Source organism: Mastomys coucha, unplaced genomic scaffold (genome assembly GCF_008632895.1).
Source record: "Mastomys coucha isolate ucsf_1 unplaced genomic scaffold, UCSF_Mcou_1 pScaffold12, whole genome shotgun sequence".
In the NCBI taxonomy this organism is placed as follows: Eukaryota; Metazoa; Chordata; class Mammalia; order Rodentia; family Muridae; genus Mastomys; species Mastomys coucha.
In genome coordinates, this window is record NW_022196894.1 from 14700932 (window position 1) to 14723244 (window position 22313).

Genomic DNA, 22313 nt, shown 5'->3' on the forward strand with positions numbered 1-22313 from the left:
TCTTATTTATTGTGGAAAGCTAAGGCCCAGAAGAGCAAGAGGCAGAGAGAGTGGAAACACACACCAGACATGGAGGTCCAGCCTGACCTAATATTCCCTTGGAGTGTGGTGCTGACACAAATCGACAGAAAGCAAGGGTCAGAATGGGCCCTGTGACAAAGTGGGGGAGGGAGAGAATATCAACACAGCTGAGGACACACCTAACCTGAACCATGTATCAGCAGCTGTCAGCAGCTGTCAAGGCCAATCTTGCTCCTCAGCCCTTCCCAGAGGACTGGCTGGAGGAGGGGCAGTCCTAGCTTTGCTTGGTATATCTGCACTGTAAGTAGAATCCTTGATGTAATATTTGGGTGGATGTGTTGGCAAAGGGCTGGGGAGACTCCTAATCCCATATGAATTCACACAGAGCAGACAGCCAAGAGGATGCCCAGCTCAACAGTGTTTTTTTTTTTTTTGTTTGTTTGTTTTTTGAGACAGGGTTTCTCTGTGTAGCCCTGGCTGTCCTGGAACTCACTCTGTAGACCAGGCTGGCCTTGAACTCAGAAATCCGCCTGCCTCTGCCTCCCAAGTGCGTGCGCCACCACCGCCCAGCTCCAGCTCAACAGTTACTAAAGTCCTTGACAGGGCATAGTTGCCACAGGCTTCCCAAGTCCCCAGATCATTGTTCTCACTCAATGTCTTGAGAACACTGAAGCCATAAAGCAAAAATTGTCCCCATCAGGGGAAAGGGAACCAGGGGTCAAGAACTCCTCTATGGCTGCCGGGTCTACAGAGCTAGAGGCCAGGTGGATGACTCTACTTCAAAGCACCATGAGGTTGGCGCCTACTGGAGGCTGACCTGGGGACTTACTTCTTTTACACAGAAATGAAGACTTCTCAGAGCAGCTCTCGGCGTGCCAGCTGTGGAGGTCATGGTGCCTCAGGGTAGGAAAGTGGAAACACTGGAGCTGGGCGCAGAACACGTTGTCATTCTCAGACATGGCAGAGGCAAAGATGGGATCTGGGGGCAGGAACACCTCTGGGGAGCCTGTAAGGGAGACTAAAGGTGAGGTCAGACATGCCAAGCCTTTAGCAGATTGTCCTAGTGTCAATAGGACACCAACCACAGGGCTGAAGAACTGCCTTCTCTGCTGCAGCTCCAGAGAAGGTCCCAGAAACACAGGACCTGACCACAGGGCAGAATGCTGGCCCAGGGGGCCTTCTCTGTAACTACTCCGCATTTCCATGGGCCTTGTTCCACTTGGTGGAAGGAGGAAGGGAGACTCCAGCAGTATCTTCTGAGTCAGGGCAGTTCTCATTTCAAACTTAACATCCACAATACTTACCTTTGAATGCCACTTCCCAGCGACCTTCTAAGGAATGGTTCCGGCCAGTAATGACATACTGATAACCAACCCAGAGCCTGCAGAACACATAAGGAAGAACCTTAGTACCTGGGTAAAACAGCCATTGATGACTACATGTGTACATATGTATGTATTCAGAGTACTGAGGACGTTTACCTTTTTCTGGTCCCAGGGGTTCAAGTTTGCAAGGCAAACACTCTACTCCTGCACCATAGCGAGTTCTTCATTCTGGGGTAGACTAGAATTGAGCTTTTAACTCTACTGGCTCAGCCCCATAAGGAGATGGTTTGCCATACATGACAAGATAAACTGAAGTTTATCTTGAAATGGCCCTCTGGCCACTTGCCTCTTAGGTCACCATGCTCCCCTGGCAGAATGACAGCTATTTCATTGTCAGGAGGCAACAGGTGTCTGGCAGTGAACACTGGCCATTGTTTGGACCCAAAGAACTGTACTTCCTTCTAGAGAAGGGGAGACAACTGGCTACCATTTCTAGCTTCTACCCCTCCAGCATGGATAGGGCACATGGTGCAGCTTTCTGAAGGCAGCACAGTGAGGACTTTGGTACATTCCTGTTCCCTAAACACGAGCCCCACAAATACTGAGCTTTTAAGTTGGCTGCCACTTTTCTGTCTCCTCTAGATGAGCAGGGCCTGCAGCTCAGGTGGCAGATTCTGGGCAGATGGCCTGAGATGTGCCTGGCACATGCCCTGCACCCATCAACATCACACGTGCACAAACTTGGAAGCCTAAGGTTTCTAAAAGCGAAGACTAAGCAGGTCCTGAGAAAGCACACAGCAGAGGTGAGAGTCCTCCCTTTCTCAGAAGGCACTCCCACCTGCCTCTGTGCCCTTCTTAGCTCTACATGGAGTAGCCCCTTGAGATGCAGGCTAGCAAACTCTGGCCACAGTCACCAAATGCGGCTGTATCCACAGGGGAAATCAACAAGGACCTGTCCTCCTCCTTTCTTTATAAGCCCCCCAACTTCCATCTTGATGCCAAACTCTACCTGCTCCTACTGATGGGGATTTGCCTTCCCCAAGTATGGGCTTCCAGTGAGTGCTCAGCAGTGAATAGACTCTGAACCCCAGGACTCACTTGCGCTGGTCTTTCCAGCCAAAGCTCCGCTCTGGCTGGTCCCATTCCTGGGCTAGGACGAAGCGCAGCTCCTGGTCAGTGGAGAAGGTGGCAAGTGAGCCATTCACACGCTGGCAGGTCTGTGCAGCATCCCAGTAGTTCTCTCCACTGAGGTAGACCCGGTAGCAGCTGGCTGTGCCTTCATAATGGTGCCACCCGCTTGGGCATTTCCCTAGGAAGCATGAAGAACGGAAGGGGAGTTGTCCCCCAAATTAGGATCATGATTTCAGAAGTGGAATTACATGTGCTGTGTCAACAACAGTTACACTTCAGAATCACCTTGGAGAACTAGGGCTTGTGATCTTTTGCATACCAGGACCTGTGCTAGGTGCTTTGTATCCTGAGGCACTGGCCATGCCTGCAGAGGCCATAGAGGGCTCTTGGAGTTAGAAGTTACAGATGGTTGTGAACTACCATGTGGATGCTTGTAATCAAACGCAAGGCTCCTAGAACAGCCATCTCACCAACCCAATCCTCATGTTTAGGTTCAAAGTATGTGTGACTGACTTATTAACAAAGACACAGGACTCAGAGGAAGGAAATGGCAAGCTGGACCACATCGGAGGCATGTTGACACAATTCTGTGTGCAAGGATGGCAAGCTGGATAGCACTATGTGCTCACTGTTCATGCCTTAGGTAAGCACAGTTGAATGCACAGGGACTAGGAGCCTCCTGGAAGAGACAGTTTGGCTCAGTACACACAGGACACACTTCTGAGGGTAGGGATGGGGCAACATTTAATTCAAGTTTCTCACACCTGCTTATACATTCCCACATTCACTCAGTCTTACTCAGACCAACAACTACTGCTCCATGCAAGGGTAGGAGCTGTGAGGTATGTTGGGAGCCTACAGGGTGACTCCCCTTCCAGGGCCCTCATTGAATGGACTGTGCTGGGCTTAGGCAGTCACTACAGGTTGATGGCCAAGCCCTAGGACTGGTGATGGTCAGCACAGACAACAGGCACAGGCTGTTTGTAAAGTGGCTCTCGCATGCTGAGGCTATGAGCTAAGAGTTAACATAAACTAGAAAACAGACTGCCCACTAAACAGGCACATAAAACATTTTTCTGCTAAAGATCTGGCTATTCTTATACATAGAGGATGTCATCACCTTAGCATGTCTGCTCAGGTAGGGGAGATTTTAAACTATGCTTTGCACTTCTTCAGCTTTGTTATACTCCTTCAGAAGTTTAATGTCAAAGGTTATTCATTTACTAATCACTAATAAAGGGAGCATGTTCAATCAGTATTACTATCTCTTAATGCAGCACTGTCAAAACACACAGCCTGGCTTTAGAGCCTGCTTGGGCACCAAGTCTCCTTTACCACTTGGGAGTTGGATGTCCTTGGCAGGCCAACATGCAGCCTCATTCATGTCCTCCCAGCATCTTCCAGGGCTGCTTTAGTACACCTAGCCCCTCAGCAATGGCCTCAAGAAAGCCATGGCTGAGTGAGGCCATAGCCTCAAGGTGGGCTAACAAACACTTTAGTGGGCATTGCCTTAGGGCAGGTCTGCAACTTACTGCTGAAGCGGACAGGCTGAGCCACGTTCACTGTGTGGAAGTGTGTGGGGTCGCCTCCTCTGGTCCGCCCCTGCCGCAGATCCACAGTTTCTTTCCCATAAGGACGGGCCTCTCCAGTCACTTCTGAAAGCAAAGGAAGTATGCCATGAGCTCATTAGCAGCAGCCAGGACACAACTTTGTGGCTTGCCAGCACCAAGCCCAAAGGTAGCTCAGTGCTGGAAAGGCCTGGTGGGAGTAACATCAAGAGTCATATTCTGACCTTGTTTCTGGTGAAGCATACCTTTTACTTTCTTGCTATTATGAATAGGGTCTTGTCCTTTACAAGCACTCTTTGCATAGCCCTGAGTCAGCCATTCCTGCTTCACAATCCTCATCACTGCCTGAATCTCTGAGGGTACCTGGAGAGGCAATGCTTCCTAAGGTCCAGGCTTGTCCTCCCCAGCCTCAGAGGCCTGGGAACATTGTTAGTGTGCAGGGGAAACCTACCACATGCAATCTTCTACCACACCGTCAGTGGCCTATTCCACCTGTCTGCACACTTGCCTGTAGATCTCAAGGCTGTTAACCTTCAGGCCAGTGCCTCAGGATACAAAGCACTAGCACAGGTCCTCGTGTGCAAAAGATCTCAAAGCATGGTTAAGTATAAATAGGAGGCCGAAGAGAGGAGGGACATGCTAGACTTACACAGAATGATCTAACAATTTCAGGTCATTCCTTTCACCTCATAAAGGAAGAGTGACTAAATGAAGTGAAGCAACACCAGAGCCAATGACTTCCCAGGCCGACCCCATCCCACTCCATCTATATGAGGACAAGGTAAAACCAAACAGTAGGACAGTGGGTATGCATGGCTGCCCTCAGACAGGAAGATCAGACCAGACTCTGGCTGTAATGGCTGGCCTGAGACTGAAGAAGTGGCAAGGGATGACCTACAAAGTGCTTCTGTGACTCTATCTCTGACAGCCCACTCCTCTCTAGATACCCGATTCTGTTAATATCCTGGGCTCTAAGTTATTTTTACTTAATAGAATTCAATCCTCTCATTATGAAATAATATCAATGTAAAATATTTAAAGTGCTTAAGTTTGAAAGTTAAAATGTATCAACCATTACTACATTAAGTCTCTCTTAAGTCTCCTGTTTTTTCTGTGCAAATCCTTAAAAATACTGGGATGAGGTCAGTGGTACTACAGCCAGTGAGCATGGGACCATGAGCTTCATCTTCACATATTTAAAAAAAAAGAGGGAAAAGGGGGGAAGAGATGTCTGTTTACTTTTATACTCCTGTGATAAGACACCATGACCAAGGCAACTTGTAGAAGAAAGCATTTAATCTAGGGCTTACAGTTTCAGATGGTTAGAGTCCATGATCGTCATGGCAGCAGACAGGCAGGTGGGCATGGTGCTGGAGTAGTAGATAAGAGCTCATATCTTGAAATACAAGCCAGAAACAAACAGGAAAAAGCTAACTGGGAAGGAATGAGCTTTTAAAACTTCAAAGTATTCCCCCAACACCATGCCTGCTCCAACAAGGCCGCACCTTCTGATTCTGTCTTTTTGTACTTGGATGGAGCTCACCTTCCATAGACTTAGGACATTTTCTGCTGTTTGTACTGAAAATATTTTCTATGCTCTGGCATGGCCTTCCTCTCTGGCTATGCTCACAGTCTGTAGACATGGCTTTCTCAGTGTTCCTTGCACATGCTGACTGTGTGTGTTTAAGATCTTACTAATGTTCCTGAGTGATGCACTAAGTCCTTCCTTGTCTTTCGGCCCTGATGCTCTGCTTTGCCCCTGGTCCACTCTACCAGGGAGGTTTCCAATGTGCTTGTCATCTGCCTTCCTAAACTTTTATTTTCTGTTATCATTTCAGTTGGTGTTTTCAGTATTGCTCTTTATATTCTATTTTCATTTTGTACTGACTTCCTTATCTCATTCATCTTGGTGTCCTTGAATTCACTCTTTAGTTTCTTGAAGAGTTTCATCATACTTTTGAGTTCTTTAGAAATTCATCTAGGTCACTTTCATTGGGGGATTTGATTCAAGAATTGTGCATTTCAGATGAGATGTGTCGTGGGGGCATTTGTGTTTTCTTTTAAAGTTTTACTGTGTGCAGGTTAGAGTCCAGCAGTTCTTTCTTTATTCCTGAGATCCGGGGATTAAACTCAGGCTGTCAGATTAGTGGCAAGCATTTACTTGCTGAGCCATTTTATGAACCTTCATTCTACTTGTGTTTGGGATTGGAATCAGGAATTAGATTACTAAACTTTTATTTTGTCACCTTTCTTAAGGAAAAACTAGGTAGTAATAGGAGTTGAAGTATTGCTTTTACTATCCTGGTGTTCAGAGTATGAGGCTCCATTAGCACTCCTCCTACATTAACAGAATCTATCTGAAACAACAAACACTCAATACACATGGATACACCCTCTATGAAAATAGTCAACTACAGTTATCACCCTCTGAAAAAAACCTATATACAAACCCTGCAAAAACAGAAAAATCACACATACACACACACACACACCCCTCCTCCCCAAATAATCATCTCTTAAATGCTAATTTGAGACACTGTTAACACTGTGTGTATTTATATGTCACTATGGACATGAGTGGAAAGAAAAGTAAAAAGAATGTCCTCCCCAGCCCAGCACACACACAAGACTGGTGATCAGTACTGGAATGATGGAAAGCAGAGGAGACAACAGAAGAGGAAACTATAGGAGCAAAAATATGAGGAGAAAATACACTCTGAGAGAACAGTCCCAAATCAGGAAGCCAAGACACAGAGACCCTGCGAATCCAGCCAGACTGTGCTCTCGTAAAAGCAAAGAGTATGGAGAGAGATGGGGGAGAGGATGGGGGAGAAGAAGGAGGAAGGAGAAGGGGAGGGGGAAGGAAAGGGAAAGGGATAGGAAGAAAAAAGAGCTCAGGGTTGGTCTCCTAGAGACTGGGTATTACATAAAGAGGGTAGAGACAGACCATGGAAACCTACTGGCCTGGTTATGAATTCCCTCTAGTCTCTTGCCTTCCTTCTCAGGCGTCTTCCCGCTCTTCTGTAACTGTTCTTCCCGTCCAGCTTTCCTCTGCATAACAGTGAAATCTCAACTAGAAGGACAAATCTCTGTGATTTCCTCAGATGCTGAGTGAGAATGCTGGCCACATTTCTAAGCAGGTCTTGCCACTGTCCTGTGTGCTGCTTGGAATCTGTGCAAATTCTCATGTATACTTTGGTTCCCACTAAAGGCTTTCAGCTGGCTGAGCACTGTGCAGATCTAATTTTAAAGTTTTCTTTCCCACAGTCTCACAGGATTCTACTTAACAGGTTTTATCCTATAGTACCATGACATTTGGCTCTTGGGTTGCCAAACCACAACGGAACTCTTCTGTTCTGTAGGGTGGCTGAAACCCAGCAAGGAGAGAGGATTTTTCTAGGCTTCTCCATCTAACTGCCCTGTGTTTTCTCAAGTGTTTACAGAGGACCTATGACTCTTTTAGGACTGTGCCTGAGTGTAACCTGTCATCTACCTGGGGGAAAATGTTTCTACTGTTTGAGATAGTCTTGCTCTGTAATATGGGCTGTCTCTGCCTCCTGAATACTGAGATTATAGGTGTTGAGTAGCCAACTGGGTCTGGGATTTCTCAGTTTTTGCCTTCGCAGGAGGCCGAAACCCATGCTAGGCAAGCATTCTGCCACTGAGCAATAGCCTCAACCCCTACTTCCCTACTTCCTCATTTGTTTTAGGTCTTTGTCCATATTCTCCTTTAGTTCCTTCAATACACATTTAAGATATTATTTTAAAATCTGTATTTCTTATATAAAAATGACATGAAAATAGAAAGGGGACTTCCTGGGAAGAGAGGCATGAAACAGAATAATGGGTAAGGACTGAAATTTATTATATACATGTATGAAATTGCTAAAGAATAAAAATCAACATAGACACAAGGCAGTGGTGGTCATGCCTTTGATCCAGCATTCAGGAGGCAGAGGCAGGAGGATCTCTATAAATTTGAGGCAAGCCTAGTCTATAGAATGAGTTCCAGAACAGTCAAAGCTACACAGAAAAACCCTGTGCTAAAAAAACTGATTAACTACTTAATTAATTAAAATAAATAAAATGAACATTGCCTTAAAAAAGAGGTCTCTGTTTTTTTACAGCGATGGGCCACGCTCTCCCTTTGTCTGTGTAAAAGCACCATCTCTCCTGGTCTCTGAAGACTCGCCCTGTGCTGGAGATGACAACTACCTAGCAGGGCTTGGAGGGAGCTTCAATCAATGTGAGATGACTTTTTAAAGGTCTTCTCAGTTCTCTTTGCTCGTGGTCTTGCCAGTGCTGATGTGTAAGCTTTTCCTGATTTCCACACACACTTCTTTCTCCTTTCTTTCTTTCTTTCTTTCTTTCTTTCTTTCTTTCTTTCTTTCTTTCTTTCTTTCTTTCTTTCTTTCTTCCTTCCTTTCTTCCTTCCTTCCTTCCTTCCTTTCTTTCTCTTTCTTTCCTTCTTTCTTCCTCTCTCTCTCTCTCTCTTTCTCTCTCTCTCTCTCTCTCTCCCTTCCTTTCTTTCTTTCATATATGTGAGTACACTGTCGCTATCTTCAGACACACCAGAAGAGGGCATTGGATCCCATTACAGATGGTTGTGAGCCACCATGTGGTTACTGGGAATTGAACTCAGGACCTCTGAAAGAGCAGTCAGTGTTCCTAACTGCTAAGCCATCTCTCCAGCCCTCCACACACACTACTTTTAAATGTATTCATCTCCCTTCTGAAAGACTCCCTCAGGCAGCAGCTCTCTACTGTGACCTGTTAACACAGTTCCTCAAGTTGACCCCAACCACAAGATTATTTTCATTGCTACCTTACAACTGTAATTTTGCTGTTATAAATTGTAATGTAAATATTTTTGGAGACAGAGGTTTGCTAAAAGTGTCACACTCCATAAGGTATGTGTGTGTGTTTGAGACAGAGTTTCTCTACTGTTGCCCTGACTGTCCCAGACCAGGCTGGCTTCAAACTCAGAGATCTACCTGCCTCTGCCTCCTGAGTGCTGGGATTATAAAGGTGTGCACAACCACTGCTCGGCCCCAGACCCCTGTAGGTGTGCACCACCCTTCATTTTCGGAATACCTGCACTCCATTCTATACAGCACCTTTCCACCAGCCATTTTACATGTCAGGAGAAACCAGCAGCGGTTTCTCAGTAAGTCCTATCCAGCTAGGGACACTTCACACAAGGCTGGAGGTGGACACTAGGAATCATGAGGAGTAAACACAAATAAAAACAATGTTGAGCTGGGCATGCTGGTGCACACCTTTAGTCCCAGCACTCCGGAGGCAGAGGCAGGCTAGAGTCCAAGGCTAGCCTGGTGTACACAGCTCATTCCACCCCCTATAAAGAGACCCTGTTTCAACATGTATACATGCACGTATCCCAGTGCAAAACTTAAGAGTCAGGTCAGATTGGTCTAAACTATGTAGCCAAGGATAGCCTTAACCTTTGCTCCTCCTGCCTCTATCTTCCCAGTGTTGGGACTCTAGGCACATACAACCATACCAAGTTCATACAATGCTGGGATCAAAGTCCACCAACGCAGCTATGCTTCTAGTCCTTCATGCTTGTTTGTTTCTGTGACTAGGTCTTGCTATGCCCAGGAAAGCTTTGAACTGGCAATGCTGCTTCAGCTTCCCAAGAGCTAAGACTGGTTATGTAACCATCACAGCAGTTCAACATGGTTTCGTCCTAACTAGGTGTCTTCCAAATCTTTCTCAGAGGTAGACAGAGTCTCTTTGTCCAGCCTGTAGTTGCTCTGAGGACTTAGAATTTCCTAGACTGCCATTTTGTTAAGTCAGAATATATATGCATGTGTGTGTGTGTGTGTGTGTGTAGATAGCTCTTTGTTTTTGAGACAGGGTTTCTCTGTGTAACCCTGGCTGCCCTGGCCTCAAACTAGTGATTCACCTACCTCTGCCTCCCGAGTGCTGGGATTAAAGATATGTGCCACCTCTGTACTGTCAGAATATATTTCTAAGGTTTTCTTTTACTCCTTGAGTTAAGATATCATCAGTAACTGGTTTTCTCCACTGCAGGATTACCGCACACTATGCTTTTTTCTAAGTACCTGAATGTTCCATGTATCCTGTTATACAACAGGATATCCTGAATTTAATAGTGATTTCACACACTGCAGAGTTACCTCAGGTAATCATGTTCAGACTCTCCTGGCTTAGAATCCTGTGTTAAGTCTGTTGAGCATCCAGAATCCAGAAGTATCGATTGTTTTTCATGGTTAAGAGGAAGATGGTCTGGGTAAGCCAGACTGGGCACTAGAGTGAAGCACAGCCGTTTAGCTGAGAGCTTCTATTATGGCTATGCCTGTGACACACCTGCTTATCCTCTAGATAAGACTCTTCTGATCTCATCTGAGAAAATCCTTCTTAATTCTTCCCTATGTGTGTATACCCAAGTGGTTCCAAATTCTAACAGTGCAACCAGCTCTTCAACAAGTAAATGGACCACTTTACAGGCTCAGCCACCGATGCTTTCACTCCTTGGTGTGCACTGTAGCTGCTAATTGCTGCATACTGTATTGTTCCATCACATCTTTATCCCAAATAGTCCTTTCAGGTACTTATCTCCTACCTGTCTGCTATGGACTTGCTGTTACCACTGGATTGCACAGGACTAGAAAATACACATATGGCCAGGCAGTGGTGGTGCATGCCTTTAACCCCACCACTTGGGAGGCAGAGGTAGGCGGATTTCTGAGTTTGAGGCCAGCCTGGTCTACAGAATGAGTTCCAGGACAGCCAGAGCTACACAGAGAAACCCTGTCTCAAAAAACAAACAAACAAACAAAAAACCACCTATTATGTTTTGGTGGGATGAGTCAGCTATGCAGAGTGGACAAAGATGGATGTGGTGCTGAGACTCTCACCAGTCCTAACTCATTTCCCTGTCAGACCCTGTCACTTCTTAATTTTCAGGGACCCTGCAGGGCAAAATGCATTTCTTATTGCTCTTTTCGGGAGGTCCACGCTGCAGCTGCTCTGTTAGATTAAGTCAGCTTGCACTCTACTCCTATTGTAGTTCTTTAAAAACTATAGGCACATGTCTATAGTTCCAACACTTGGACCTAATGCAGGAGGATCTTGTGAGCCTAAAAGTTTGAAACCAGTCTGAGTAACATAACTTTGTCTCCTCAGAAACAATCTACATCAGCATGCCAAAAGATGAAAGCTATAAGCATAAGTGAAATATAATAATGAACAAAAGCTCACCCGATGAGCTCAACTCACACCACCTGCTCCTCCCCGTGTCTGTTCCTGTTTTCCCACCAGGGAAGGACCAAGATTACTTTGGAGGAGCCATCTGCCATGATTCTCGTGCAGCGCGCCTGTGCTTTCTTCAGCTCACCTCATCGGCTAAAGCACAGAATGACCCACACCTACGCTTCACTGTTTGCAGTTTTCTGTTAACTTACTCTTGTCTACTGATATATATGTTGACACTTATACCTAACACCATTCTCTGTCATTGGCACAAAACATCTTATCATGTGATCATGTGAGTTGTTTTCTAAGATATTAGTACAAAAATGCTAAAAGAATCTCTCCAAAGTTCTCCCAAATAAGAATCCTAGATCATCACCGGGCAGTGGTGGCACACGCCTTTAATCCCAACACTTGGAAGGCAGAGGCAGGCGGATTTCTGAATTTGAGGCCAGCCTGGTCTATGGAGCGAGTTCCAGGACAGGGCTACACAGAGAAACCCTGTCTCGAAAAACCAAAAAGGAAAAAAAAAGAATCCTAGGTCATGAGAATGGTCTGATATGGAAGACATTACCTGTTTTCTAAAGTAGGTGGATCAATTTATTCATCCACCGTACCCAAACAACAGTGAGAGTCCCAAGCCATCACATCTCCAACACCTAGTTTTGCAGACAACTTAATTTCTGCCAACCTCAGGTATGTAAGCAACATCTCACCCAGCCTTTAGAGTACTAACTTGTATATAGCCCTGTGTTTAACTATAACTTGTAGGTGGAAACTCCCTAATTGTTTGATTGGGTAAATAAGACAGCAGAAGCCAATCGTTGGGGGAAGATATAGAGGCAGGTTTTCCGGGTCCCAGGAGAAAGAGGAGGAGATGACATAGAGAAAGGGATTTTCAGCCAGGCTGTGAAGCAGAGAAGATGGACACTATGTAGGCCTGTGGGCTATTAGATGAATTCTAATAGAGAATAGCTGATGAGTTTAGGACAATAGATTCTGCACCCAGCAATTGCGACATCTGATTTTAAACACTGTTGTTTTCCATTCATGGCTACTCAGGTGGGCAAGAGAGAGCGAGCGAGCACAGCCGTGTGGCAGTCATTGGTGTTGGCAGAGCCAACCACAGGGGTGGGTGGTCGGTGTAGAGTGATTGCCACTCCTGGAAAAGCGTTAGCTAGCCATGGGAGTTGAGTGAGGCCAGGGTAGTTGTTAGAGGTGAGTGAAGCTAGCCTCGAGAGGTTGAGAGACCACAGGTGGAGCTCTTGAGAAGAAGCAAGTGTGGATTTTGAAATTACATGCAACAGTAACTAGTAACTTTTCTGAGAAATAGCTATACTTTCTGTGGTCTTTTTGGCACAGACTCTCAATAGGACCTGGCAGTTGCTGATTGGGTAATAAATCCTAGGGATGTGCCTATTTCTGAACCTCACAAGTGCTGGGAAACAACCTTAGACCACAACGTGGGGATCAAGCTTGGGTTCTCAAGCTTGTACAACAAACACTTTACCAACTGAGTATCTCCCTGGCTTCCATTTCTCCATTTTACAGCTGATATTTTCAACTTTTTATTAGTGTCCTTTTGCTTGTTTGTTTTTCAAGACAGAGATTCTCTGTAGTCCTGTAGTCCTAGAATTCACTCTAAACCAGGTCGGTCTTGAACTCAGAGATCTGCCTGCTTCTGCCTCCCAAGTGCTAGGATTAAAGGAATGTGCCATCACTGCCCAGCTTTTACTAGTGTCTTTTAATAAAGGGAAGATTAAAAATAAATAAACCAGCTGTTTTAAGATATTTTAACCTCCTTATCAAAGTTGATATTCACGTAGACTGTCTTTACATTTTTTTCTTTACTCTAAACAGTTATTTTTCTGTGTTTTGCATTAGGGATCCAATTTCATTTTTTTTCCAATTGTCACAGCCCTGTGTTACAACTCTGTGTCATATGTCTTGTGTCTATCTGTAGCCAGTAAAATTATCTCTCTTACAAGCCATTTGGTGCCTCCCTAAACCAACTCTAAAGTAAAGCTTGCTTCTTATAGGCACAGCTCTTTACTCCTTCAGACTGATATAAAGAGACACCTCCTCACACCATAGAATTGAAGTCCCATTTCCACAGAATCTTCCAACATTGTTTACTATATATAGAGAAGAAACACTCCCAAAGTTGGAAGCAAAACAACAGGAGTCGAGTGGACACTTCTGCCTTCTGTTTCACCTCCACAGCCAATCCTGAATGCTGTCTGCAGGAGACTAATGCTAACATCAGAGGTGCTCTTAGCCCTAAGGCAGCTGGTGGTCATAGCAAAAGAGTGTGTCCCAGTCAAAGCTGATGTTCTTACATGAGGACAGGGAGAGGGGGTCTTTTTGCCTTTCCTTCCCAGCACCCCTAGAGTCAAAGGACACACTAAAGGCTGCTGGTAGGTTTCTGAGAACTGAGTTTAGCCTTCCAGTTTCTCAAAGACAAGAGCCTGTAATGGGCACACTGCATTAAGTATGCTACCCATTTCTCCTCTCAAAAACCTGTGAAGCTGGGGTACATGTTTTCTGTAATGTCAGCATTTGGGAAGAAGAGTGGACTCGCCTTCAATCTTGAGGCCAGCTTGGGCTACATTATTTGTCTCAAAATAAAAACAAAACAGTAACAAGACAAAGGCTACAATCACTCCTGTCTGGCTGTGTTCACTTTCTTTGTATCTGTATGTACTTTTTAGACATGCCTTTGGAGGGTAGGGCAATGAAATAATCTAGTGTGGCCAAGTCAAGAAAATCTCATGTTCACACACAAAAGTGGCCTCACTGAGAATGGCTGGAGCTTTTCCATTTATACATTGTGTAGGAAGACCACAGCTTTTAGAGGTCTTGTTACCCACTAACTCTTTGCTTCCTCCTGTGGAAGGATCTCCCAGCCTCCATGTAGCCCTGGTTGTCCTCAAACTTGGGGAACTCTTGTTTGCTTCAGCTTCCTGAGTGCTAGGTTAAAGTCATGAGCCACAATGGACAGTTGTTATTATTATTAAGGTTAAAAAACCAGAAAACTAGCAAAAGGGTAACAAAATTTCAGCAGCTATTAAGGAAATGAAGATAAGCTATCATATTATTCTTACATGTTTTCATACTTAAACTTTCAGAAATAAAAATCAATCTGCTCCCATGTAGCCTGTGATCTGGCAGCCCACTACAAGTACAAAAACAGAGTCAAGGCCAAGGCAGGTGAGTCCTACTGTGGCTGAGTTCTTAATCCTCCAGACAACCATGCCTACCTGTCATGCTCAGAGCAGGGAAAGGCCAGCATCAGACTTCTAAAAAGCACAGCAATCCACAAAATCGAGGAGCCAAATCCTCCTCTGTGCCAGGCCACAGAGCCTCAAAGGGAAATCAGACCTCTCTACTTGAGCGTCTCTGAAAGCAAGCACAGCATGGCTGCCACTGATTGCACAATCTGTAGCAGCATCTGAAGCTCTGCATAACATACAATGTACAGGCAGAAGACATTTCAGAGCAGCAACAAGCTTACTTCATTTGAAGGAAACCAAGAACCATTTGATCATTCACAAAATTCTCCAAAGGCCATCCCTTCCAGCGTGGCCTCACTGGTCCTCACCAGCATTTGGTGCCATATGCTGGGAAGTCTACTCTCTCTCAGCTGACCCAAGGAACAAGTCAGACAGGGATGGTTCTAGAGGGTCCTGACTAGGCCACCACCGTTAGATCTTTGAGGATGGAAGAAAGGGTCAGGATGAGGACTCTGCCCTACCTGCTGGACCATCTCTTTATCAGAGATGAGACATTACTCTGTTGCCAAGTCTCAAGTCCTAGACTCAAGCAATCTCCAGCTGGAGCCTTCTGAGTAGCTGAGACCACAGTACAGCACTATGCTCAACTCTGCATCTTATTTTGGAACCCCCTCAAAGAACTGTGCAAAGCTTATCTGTTAATTCCTATTACATCATACCTTTCCGTGTGTGTTGTGGGGGAGTGGGAATTGAGAGGTGGGAGGATGGTAGCAAGTGAACTTCTGAGTTCAAGGCTAGCCTGGTCTACAGAGCAAATTCTGAGACAGCCAGCACTACACAGAGAAACCCTATCTTAGGGAAACAAACAAACAAACAAACAAGAAACCCTTCAGGCTGGCTCAGGTTGTACGTCCCTTGGCTTCTAGGAGCTACAGTATACCTTTTTCTACCTCAGTTTAGGACCCATCCAGGGAGAAAAACACCTCAAGGTTAGGGCCTATTCAGGAAGAGAACAGACTTCACATTCTTAGAGCTTGTGGTCTTGAAGGAGAAATGGTCTTGAAGGTCCCTTAACAGTGAGAATTAAGCAGCAGTTCTAGATGTGCTAAGAAGACAGATCAGGTGAACATTTCCACTGTGGCAGCTAGCATTTGAGACAAGTCCTGAAGGAAGGCTTGCTGGTCCAGGCAGGGACAGAAAAAAGAAATCCCAAGAATACCAGAACACATGCAACGAGGAATTACCAGGATGGATACAGGAAGGACATCAGCTGATACAGACAGCATTGGCAGAAACTTGGCAAGGAAGACTTATGCCAGATAGTAAAGGGTTCTCAATGCCAGGCTAGTTTCAGGTTACAATTTTTTTTTTTCAGTTTTTCATTATGTAGACCAGGCTGGCCTCAAACTCAGAGATTTGCCTGTTTCTGCCTCCTAGGTCCTGGGATCAAAGGCCTGCACCACCACACACAGCTTAAGATTGTGATTCTTGGGTTGTAGTATGACTGAGTTGGTATTCTAAAGGACTTACTAATAGATCTGCTTACGAGACATTGAGTTCCCCAAGTGGAAACTAGCCAAAGAGGCAGTGCCTCCAAAGCACCCCAAGAAAAGCAGGGGTGCTGACAGGCCTGTTAAGGTGCTGGGATATAAATGTCTCTTCAGCAGGACTGAGTAGCCCTTAGGTTGTCACTGCCATGACAAAGGAGACAGCTCTACCTTAGTACCTGCCATTCTGCCCCTATTTGCACACTGAAGACATACCTGTAGGGGCTGGAGAGAGGGGCGCGCGCGCGCGCGTGCGCGCGCGCGCACACACACACACACACACACACACACACACACACACACACACAAATAAATAAAATTAAGTCTAGGGAAAAAGACTAGCAGCCAGCTCTGGGGATGAGTACAAAGTTAAAGTGGAGTAAAGTAGAGAACCTAATCATTAGATGCTGACTTACTGAGCTACTCAAGCACTGCTGTGCTGCCAACTTGCCAAGCATGATTTCACTTGTTTCCTGAACAGAATGTCCAGGAGAAACTGCTAATATGATGGGCTGTCTTAACTGCCTGATGTCATCTATACTTCTGTGTAATGTTGCTTGGTTGTTTGCCCCACCTTGTGATATCAGAGTGCTTTTTCTACAAAGATTCCTGCAACAGGGTCATACCCATCATTAAGTCCAGGCCTGCCATAAAGTCCCCTGTGCTCTCTTATCAGGAAAAACATAACTCTATCAGGTGGGCAGGATGACTCTGGGTAATAATTATTTAAAACAGAACACACTGGTGTACTTAAATAATTCTGGTAATAAATAATATCTTCGCTATGTAAACCTATCTGCCCAAGCTAAGCCAGATTTGCAGCCTCCTGTCTCTGTTTAAAGTATTCAAAGTGTAGCCTGGGGCCAGGACCCAAAAGAGATTTAAGGATGCCAGTGTTAGACGGAATGCATAAGCCTGAGGTGTACATAAGCCAATGAAGCCAACTCTGTTGGGAGTTGTTACTCAGGCATTAGACCAGTTGATCAGGTGCTTAGTAAAGAGCTTCCCTTCATCTCTAAGTGTGTGGAGTAATTTCTCACTGGGAAAAGTTATTATTTCTATTACATGACATGCCTTCTGCTTGACAGGCTTCATCAAAATCTTGAAAGATCCTGAGTCAGTGTGTGCATGTGCAAATCAGTGTCACACAAACATGAATACATGTGCATGGGATGCTGCCCCTCCCAACTATCACAAGATGAGACCTGCGGATGGAATGAATGCTATTACTCAACATCAGGGTGCTGAGGTAGAAACCAGTCTATGTCTTCAGGAGCTTACAACTGGCCACGAGAAAAACCCCAAGTGCCATGTTACTAGAGAATGCCTGGACAAGGGAAATAAAGGCAGTGCTAGTTTACAGTTTACACTTGTCAAGCCTCAGTAGGCACTGATACCCAGAGCCAGTGAGCACACACACACCCTCTCTCAAGGTTCTGTGAGTCCAGGGCTAAGAGTACCTCAAATCTCCAGTACTGTTAACTCATGAGTTCTAGATCAGTCCATGGCCAAGACTTCTTAAAAAGCTTAGAGTGGGTCAACTCACACTACCCTTCCAATGTGTACAGACCACACGGTTTGCCTGGTCACACTCCTTCCCCGTGGGAGACTATGTCAAAGAGACAGGTGGATCCACACACTTACCTGGACAGTCGGCTTCATCACTCTTATCCTCACACGTCGGCCAGCCGTCACACTGCCAGGGGAGGGGTATGCACTGGATGGTACCACCGTGACATGCAAACTGCCCAGGGTTGCACCGAAGCTCTGTGGAACAAAAGGTAACAGGCTGTTGAGGAAGTAGCACAGAAGCAGAGACATAGAAGGGAAGCTCTCTGCCCCACCATCTGCCCTGGAACAGTAGTCTAGGAGCTGAATGGGCCGCCCATGAACTGCTTCCATAGCAGTGTCTGAGCATGCTCCCAAAACAGAGGAAAATGGTTATAATCTTACATCAGAATATACAGAACATTTAAACAGCATGTCAAAATAAGGTGAAGGACAGAACCATCTCTAGCCAAGGGACTCTGGAATATCTTTCTAAAAAGGTGGAACTTGAACAGGGTTTCCTAGAAAGGCGATACTTTGGTATATTCTGTGTGGTGTAACAGCAACAACACTGCAAGAAAATAAGGGCTTACAAGAGGGCTTGTCAAGGTGATGTGTGACAAGATGAGGCCACTCAAAAATGTGGAAACCCAGCTGTCAGAAGTTGCAGGCTGTCAGGTTACTAAGGCAGTAACATAAAAAGATGTGTTTGAGTAAGGTAAAGCTGGCAGTGGTTTCTGACAAGATGAAAATGCTAACAAACTCAGCAAAACACAGGCTTCAAGAGGAGGCAGCAACTACACTAGAGCCAAGTGCCAACTCTTCCCCAGGGTTGACTTTCCCTTTATTCTCCCCTCATGCCCCTTTCCTTTGGAGACACTCTCACCATGTGGAGCCCAGGCCTTGTATACAGTAGGGCAAGCACCCTCCCGAGCTTGAGCCCTAGCCTGTCTCACTTTCCATACAAGTTGTCTGCTGTTGTTATTTGGATTATGTATTCTTCTCAGGTGCTGTCCACTTTGTTTTTGGAGACGCAGTTACTCATTGGCCTGAGATGGCTATTTAGGGTAAGGCTAGCCAGCAAGCCCCAGGGCTACCTGTTTATGCCTCCCCAAGCACCCAAGACAGTAAATATGTACCATGGGTACTAAGTATTGAACCCAGGCCCTCATGCTTGCATAGAAAAGACTTTACTGACTGAGATATCTCCTAAGGCCACAATGCCGTTTTATAGAGAATTTTATCCAAGATTAGCAACTGGGCTTAAGGCTTCATCTTTTTTTTTTTTTTTTTTTTTTTTTTTTTTTTTTTTTGGTTTTTCGAGTCAGGGTTTCTCATAGTTCTGGCTGTCCTGGAGCTCATTCTGTAGACCAGGCTGGCCTTGAACTCAGAAATCTACCTGCCTCTGCCTCCCAAGTGCTGGGATTAAAGGCGGGCACCACCACCGCCCAGCAAGGCTTCATCTTTTGACAAAGAATATGAAGAGCAGTGGGGTGGCTAGGTGGGTAAGGTGGCCTGCTGGTAAGTCTGATGACTGAGTTTGATCCTTGGAACCCACATGGCAGAAGGAAAGAATTGACTCTTGCAAGTCATTCCCTGACCTCCACATATACACCATGGCATGCGTGCACCTACACACATACATATACCCCCAACATACAAAAAGTTTAAATGTAATAAAGATTTCCTTTAAAAGAGGTAGAGGTTGCTGAAGAGATGACTCACTGGTTAACACTTCATTTTTTTTTTTTAAGATTTATTTATTATTGTAAATAATTACACTGTAGCTGTCTTCAGACACACCAGAAGAGGGCGTCAGATCTCATTACAGGTGGTTATGAGCCACCGTGTGGTTGCTAGGATTTGAACTCAGGACCTTTGGAAGAGCAGTCAGTGCTCTTAACCACTGAGCCTTCTCTCCAGGCCCCAAGAACACTGTTCTTCTGGAGGACCTGGGTTTGATTCCCACATAAAGGCTCGCATATGCCCTCACATGTCTAGGAAATGGATCCCTAGCTAGGGTGTAGAACTTATGCCACTGTAGTTAATTCTGTCTTTTCTTTTTTAATTTTTACTTTGTGTGTGGGTATATGGCTGTGGACCATTTGCATGCAGTCTGTGGAGGCCAGAAGAGGTCATTGGATCCCTGGAGCTGGAGTTATGGATGGTTATGAGCCACTGTATTGATGCTGGGAATTGAACTTGGGTCCTCTGCAAGAATAACAAGTGCTCTTAACCATTGCAACATCTCTCCAGCCCGTTAACTTTGTTTTTTTTAAATTTAAGTTTTATTTTATTTCATGAACACAGGTGTTTTGGCTGCATGCATGGATGTCTGTGTACTCCATGCCTGAATGATGCCTTGTAGAGGTCAGAAGGAGGTGCTAGCCTCCCTCAAACTGTTGTAAGCCGCCATGCTTGTGCTAGGAAGCAAACCTAGTGTCTTCTGAAAGAGCAGTTAGCACTCTGAACCACTGAGCCACCTCTACAGCCCTCAAATAAAAGAAATCTTAAAAATAAAATGACATGGTATTTATGACTGAATGAATAGGCATTTCAAAACACTAATATCCTGGCAAGTGCTCAAGAAGCTCAAACTAAAACAAAAGCCGAGATGTGGAAACTACGAAGAGAACAAACCTACTACCAAGAGAACAGGATGCGGAAATGGGATGTCTCTGTAGAGCATCAGAACCAAGAAACAGAAAAGAAAAAGACCACAAGGAGGGAACAAGAAACCAACAAGATGGCTTAGTGGGAAGGAGACAGCCTGCCTCTACAGGTCCCTGCCGTTCATGCACCAGGAAAGATGTTCACACTTCCCCTACACTAACAAGAAATTTTCTTTAACAAGCAAAGCTTAAGCGACATGAAAAATAATTAAATTTGATGAAAACCATAACCAATCTACAAATCTAATCAATCCTATGAGCCTTAAACACCAAAAGAAAAGAAAAGACTCCAAGTTACATGGCAATTGAACTGATTAAGAACTGAGAAAGCCAGGTGTAAATGTATAGGCTGTAGTCCCAGAGGAAAAAAATGACAACTTTTGTTTGATTTTGGTTTTTGACCTGCTTCTGCCTTCTGAGTGCCAGGTACTGGGATTAAAGGTGTACACCACCAATACCTGGCTGCATTTCATATTAGAAATAATATAAACTGGATGGCAAAGGAGCAACCTTTTTTTTTATTTTGAAAGGAAAAAGTCATTGTCTTAATTACAGTGATAAGATCCCATGACCAGGGGTTGGAGAGATGGCTCAGCGGGTAAGAGGACTGACTGCTCTTCCGAAAGTCCTGAGTTCGTATCCCAGCAACCACATGGTGGCTCACAACCACCCGTAATGAGATCTGACACCCTCTTCTGGTGCATCTGAAGACAGCTACAGCAAATTACACTGGAGCAAGCAGGGCCGGCAGAGGTCCTGAGTTCAATTCCCAGCAAACACGTACATGATGGCTCACGGTCATCTATACAGCTACAGTGTACTCATACACATAAAATAAATAAAATAAATCTAAAAATAAAAAATTCAACTCAGTGAACAATGAAATTTCCAGAGACATCAAACCAATAGGATATAGGATGTATGTATACACACACACACACACACACACACACACACACACACACACACACAAAGAAAGAGAGAGAATTTTAAAAAAAAAGAAAAAAAAAGATCCCATGACCAAAAGACGTTTGGGAAAATGTACCCACACACAAATGTGCACACAATGAACACACTACACACATCAAAACTTGTTCTTTTATGGAGTACTTCCTAGGTAGTAGGCTGGGCCAAGACAAAGCTGAATATTTCCTTTCCAGATATTCAGAAACTAAGTAGATAATGAACTCAAGCTTTGTACTTTTGTGTGGCCACAAAATTGCTGCTGCTGCTCTGGGTAAAAAGTGGAAGGATTGTGAGATCCCAGTTCCCATCAGTGATGGGAAGAATAAGGCTTTCCAATGAAGCAAGGTGTCCTGACCCACAGCGATGTGCCTGCTGCTGAGTGAGGAGCTTTCCTAGACCAAGGAGAACTGGAGAGAGGAAGCACAAGTCAGGGTGTTCTCATCTTGGTTACTGTTCAGAAAGAGGAGAGGAGATTCCTGGGCTGCTACAGGTCTATGTACCAGTGACTGGGGCCCAAGAGTTAGCAGCACCTGAAAGCCTTCTCATCTGTCCACCAGTGTTGTCAGGAAGCCCTTAAGCCAAGGCGGTGAGACCAAAGCACCCAAAATGCACACATGCACACACACACACACACACACACACAAATGCTCCAAGGCACTAAGAAAGATGAGGAGGCCGCAAAATAAGCTAAGCATTTTAGCTAAGAGAATGAGGAACACCAAAGGGAGACACCAGGAGCAGACTGCCAAGAGACATAAAGGCTATCTATCCTTCCTGAGCTTCCTGAAAACTTTATTTATAATTCTGTTTATATCTGTTTATCTGTGTGTGGGCATGCAAATATGATCCAAGTAACCCAGAAAGTTGGCCAAAGGCATTAGAGCTCCTGGCACTATAGGAAGTTGGGCACTGCCTAATGTGGGTGCTGGGAATTGAACTCGGGCCTTTGCAAGAGCAATACATATTCTTAACTTCTCAGCTGTCTCTCCAATTGGGGACTGTCTACTTCTAAGTCTGTGTCCAGTCAAAGATAAGTGTTTAAAGTAAGAAGTTTCGTGGAGTGGCT

The 22313-nt window shown here is 45.0% G+C and overlaps 1 protein-coding gene across 5 annotated transcripts in view; it reads right to left on the minus strand.

Moving 5' to 3' along the window:
* Dgcr2 (DiGeorge syndrome critical region gene 2) overlaps positions 1-22313 on the minus strand; it is a 62981-nt gene that overhangs the window by 14058 nt on the left and 26610 nt on the right. For 3 of the 5 annotated variants that reach the window (XM_031363313.1, XM_031363312.1, XM_031363310.1), the window contains 5 exons: positions 17706-17828; positions 4010-4132; positions 2445-2664; positions 1326-1402; positions 851-1027 (listed from right to left, as the gene is read on the minus strand). In XM_031363313.1, the coding sequence (XP_031219173.1) occupies positions 851-1027; positions 1326-1402; positions 2445-2664; positions 4010-4132; positions 17706-17828 (720 nt within the window). The remainder of the gene's footprint in view (positions 1-850; positions 1028-1325; positions 1403-2444; positions 2665-4009; positions 4133-17705; positions 17829-22313) is intronic. The other 2 variants (XM_031363311.1, XM_031363315.1) reach the window with 1 other exon arrangement.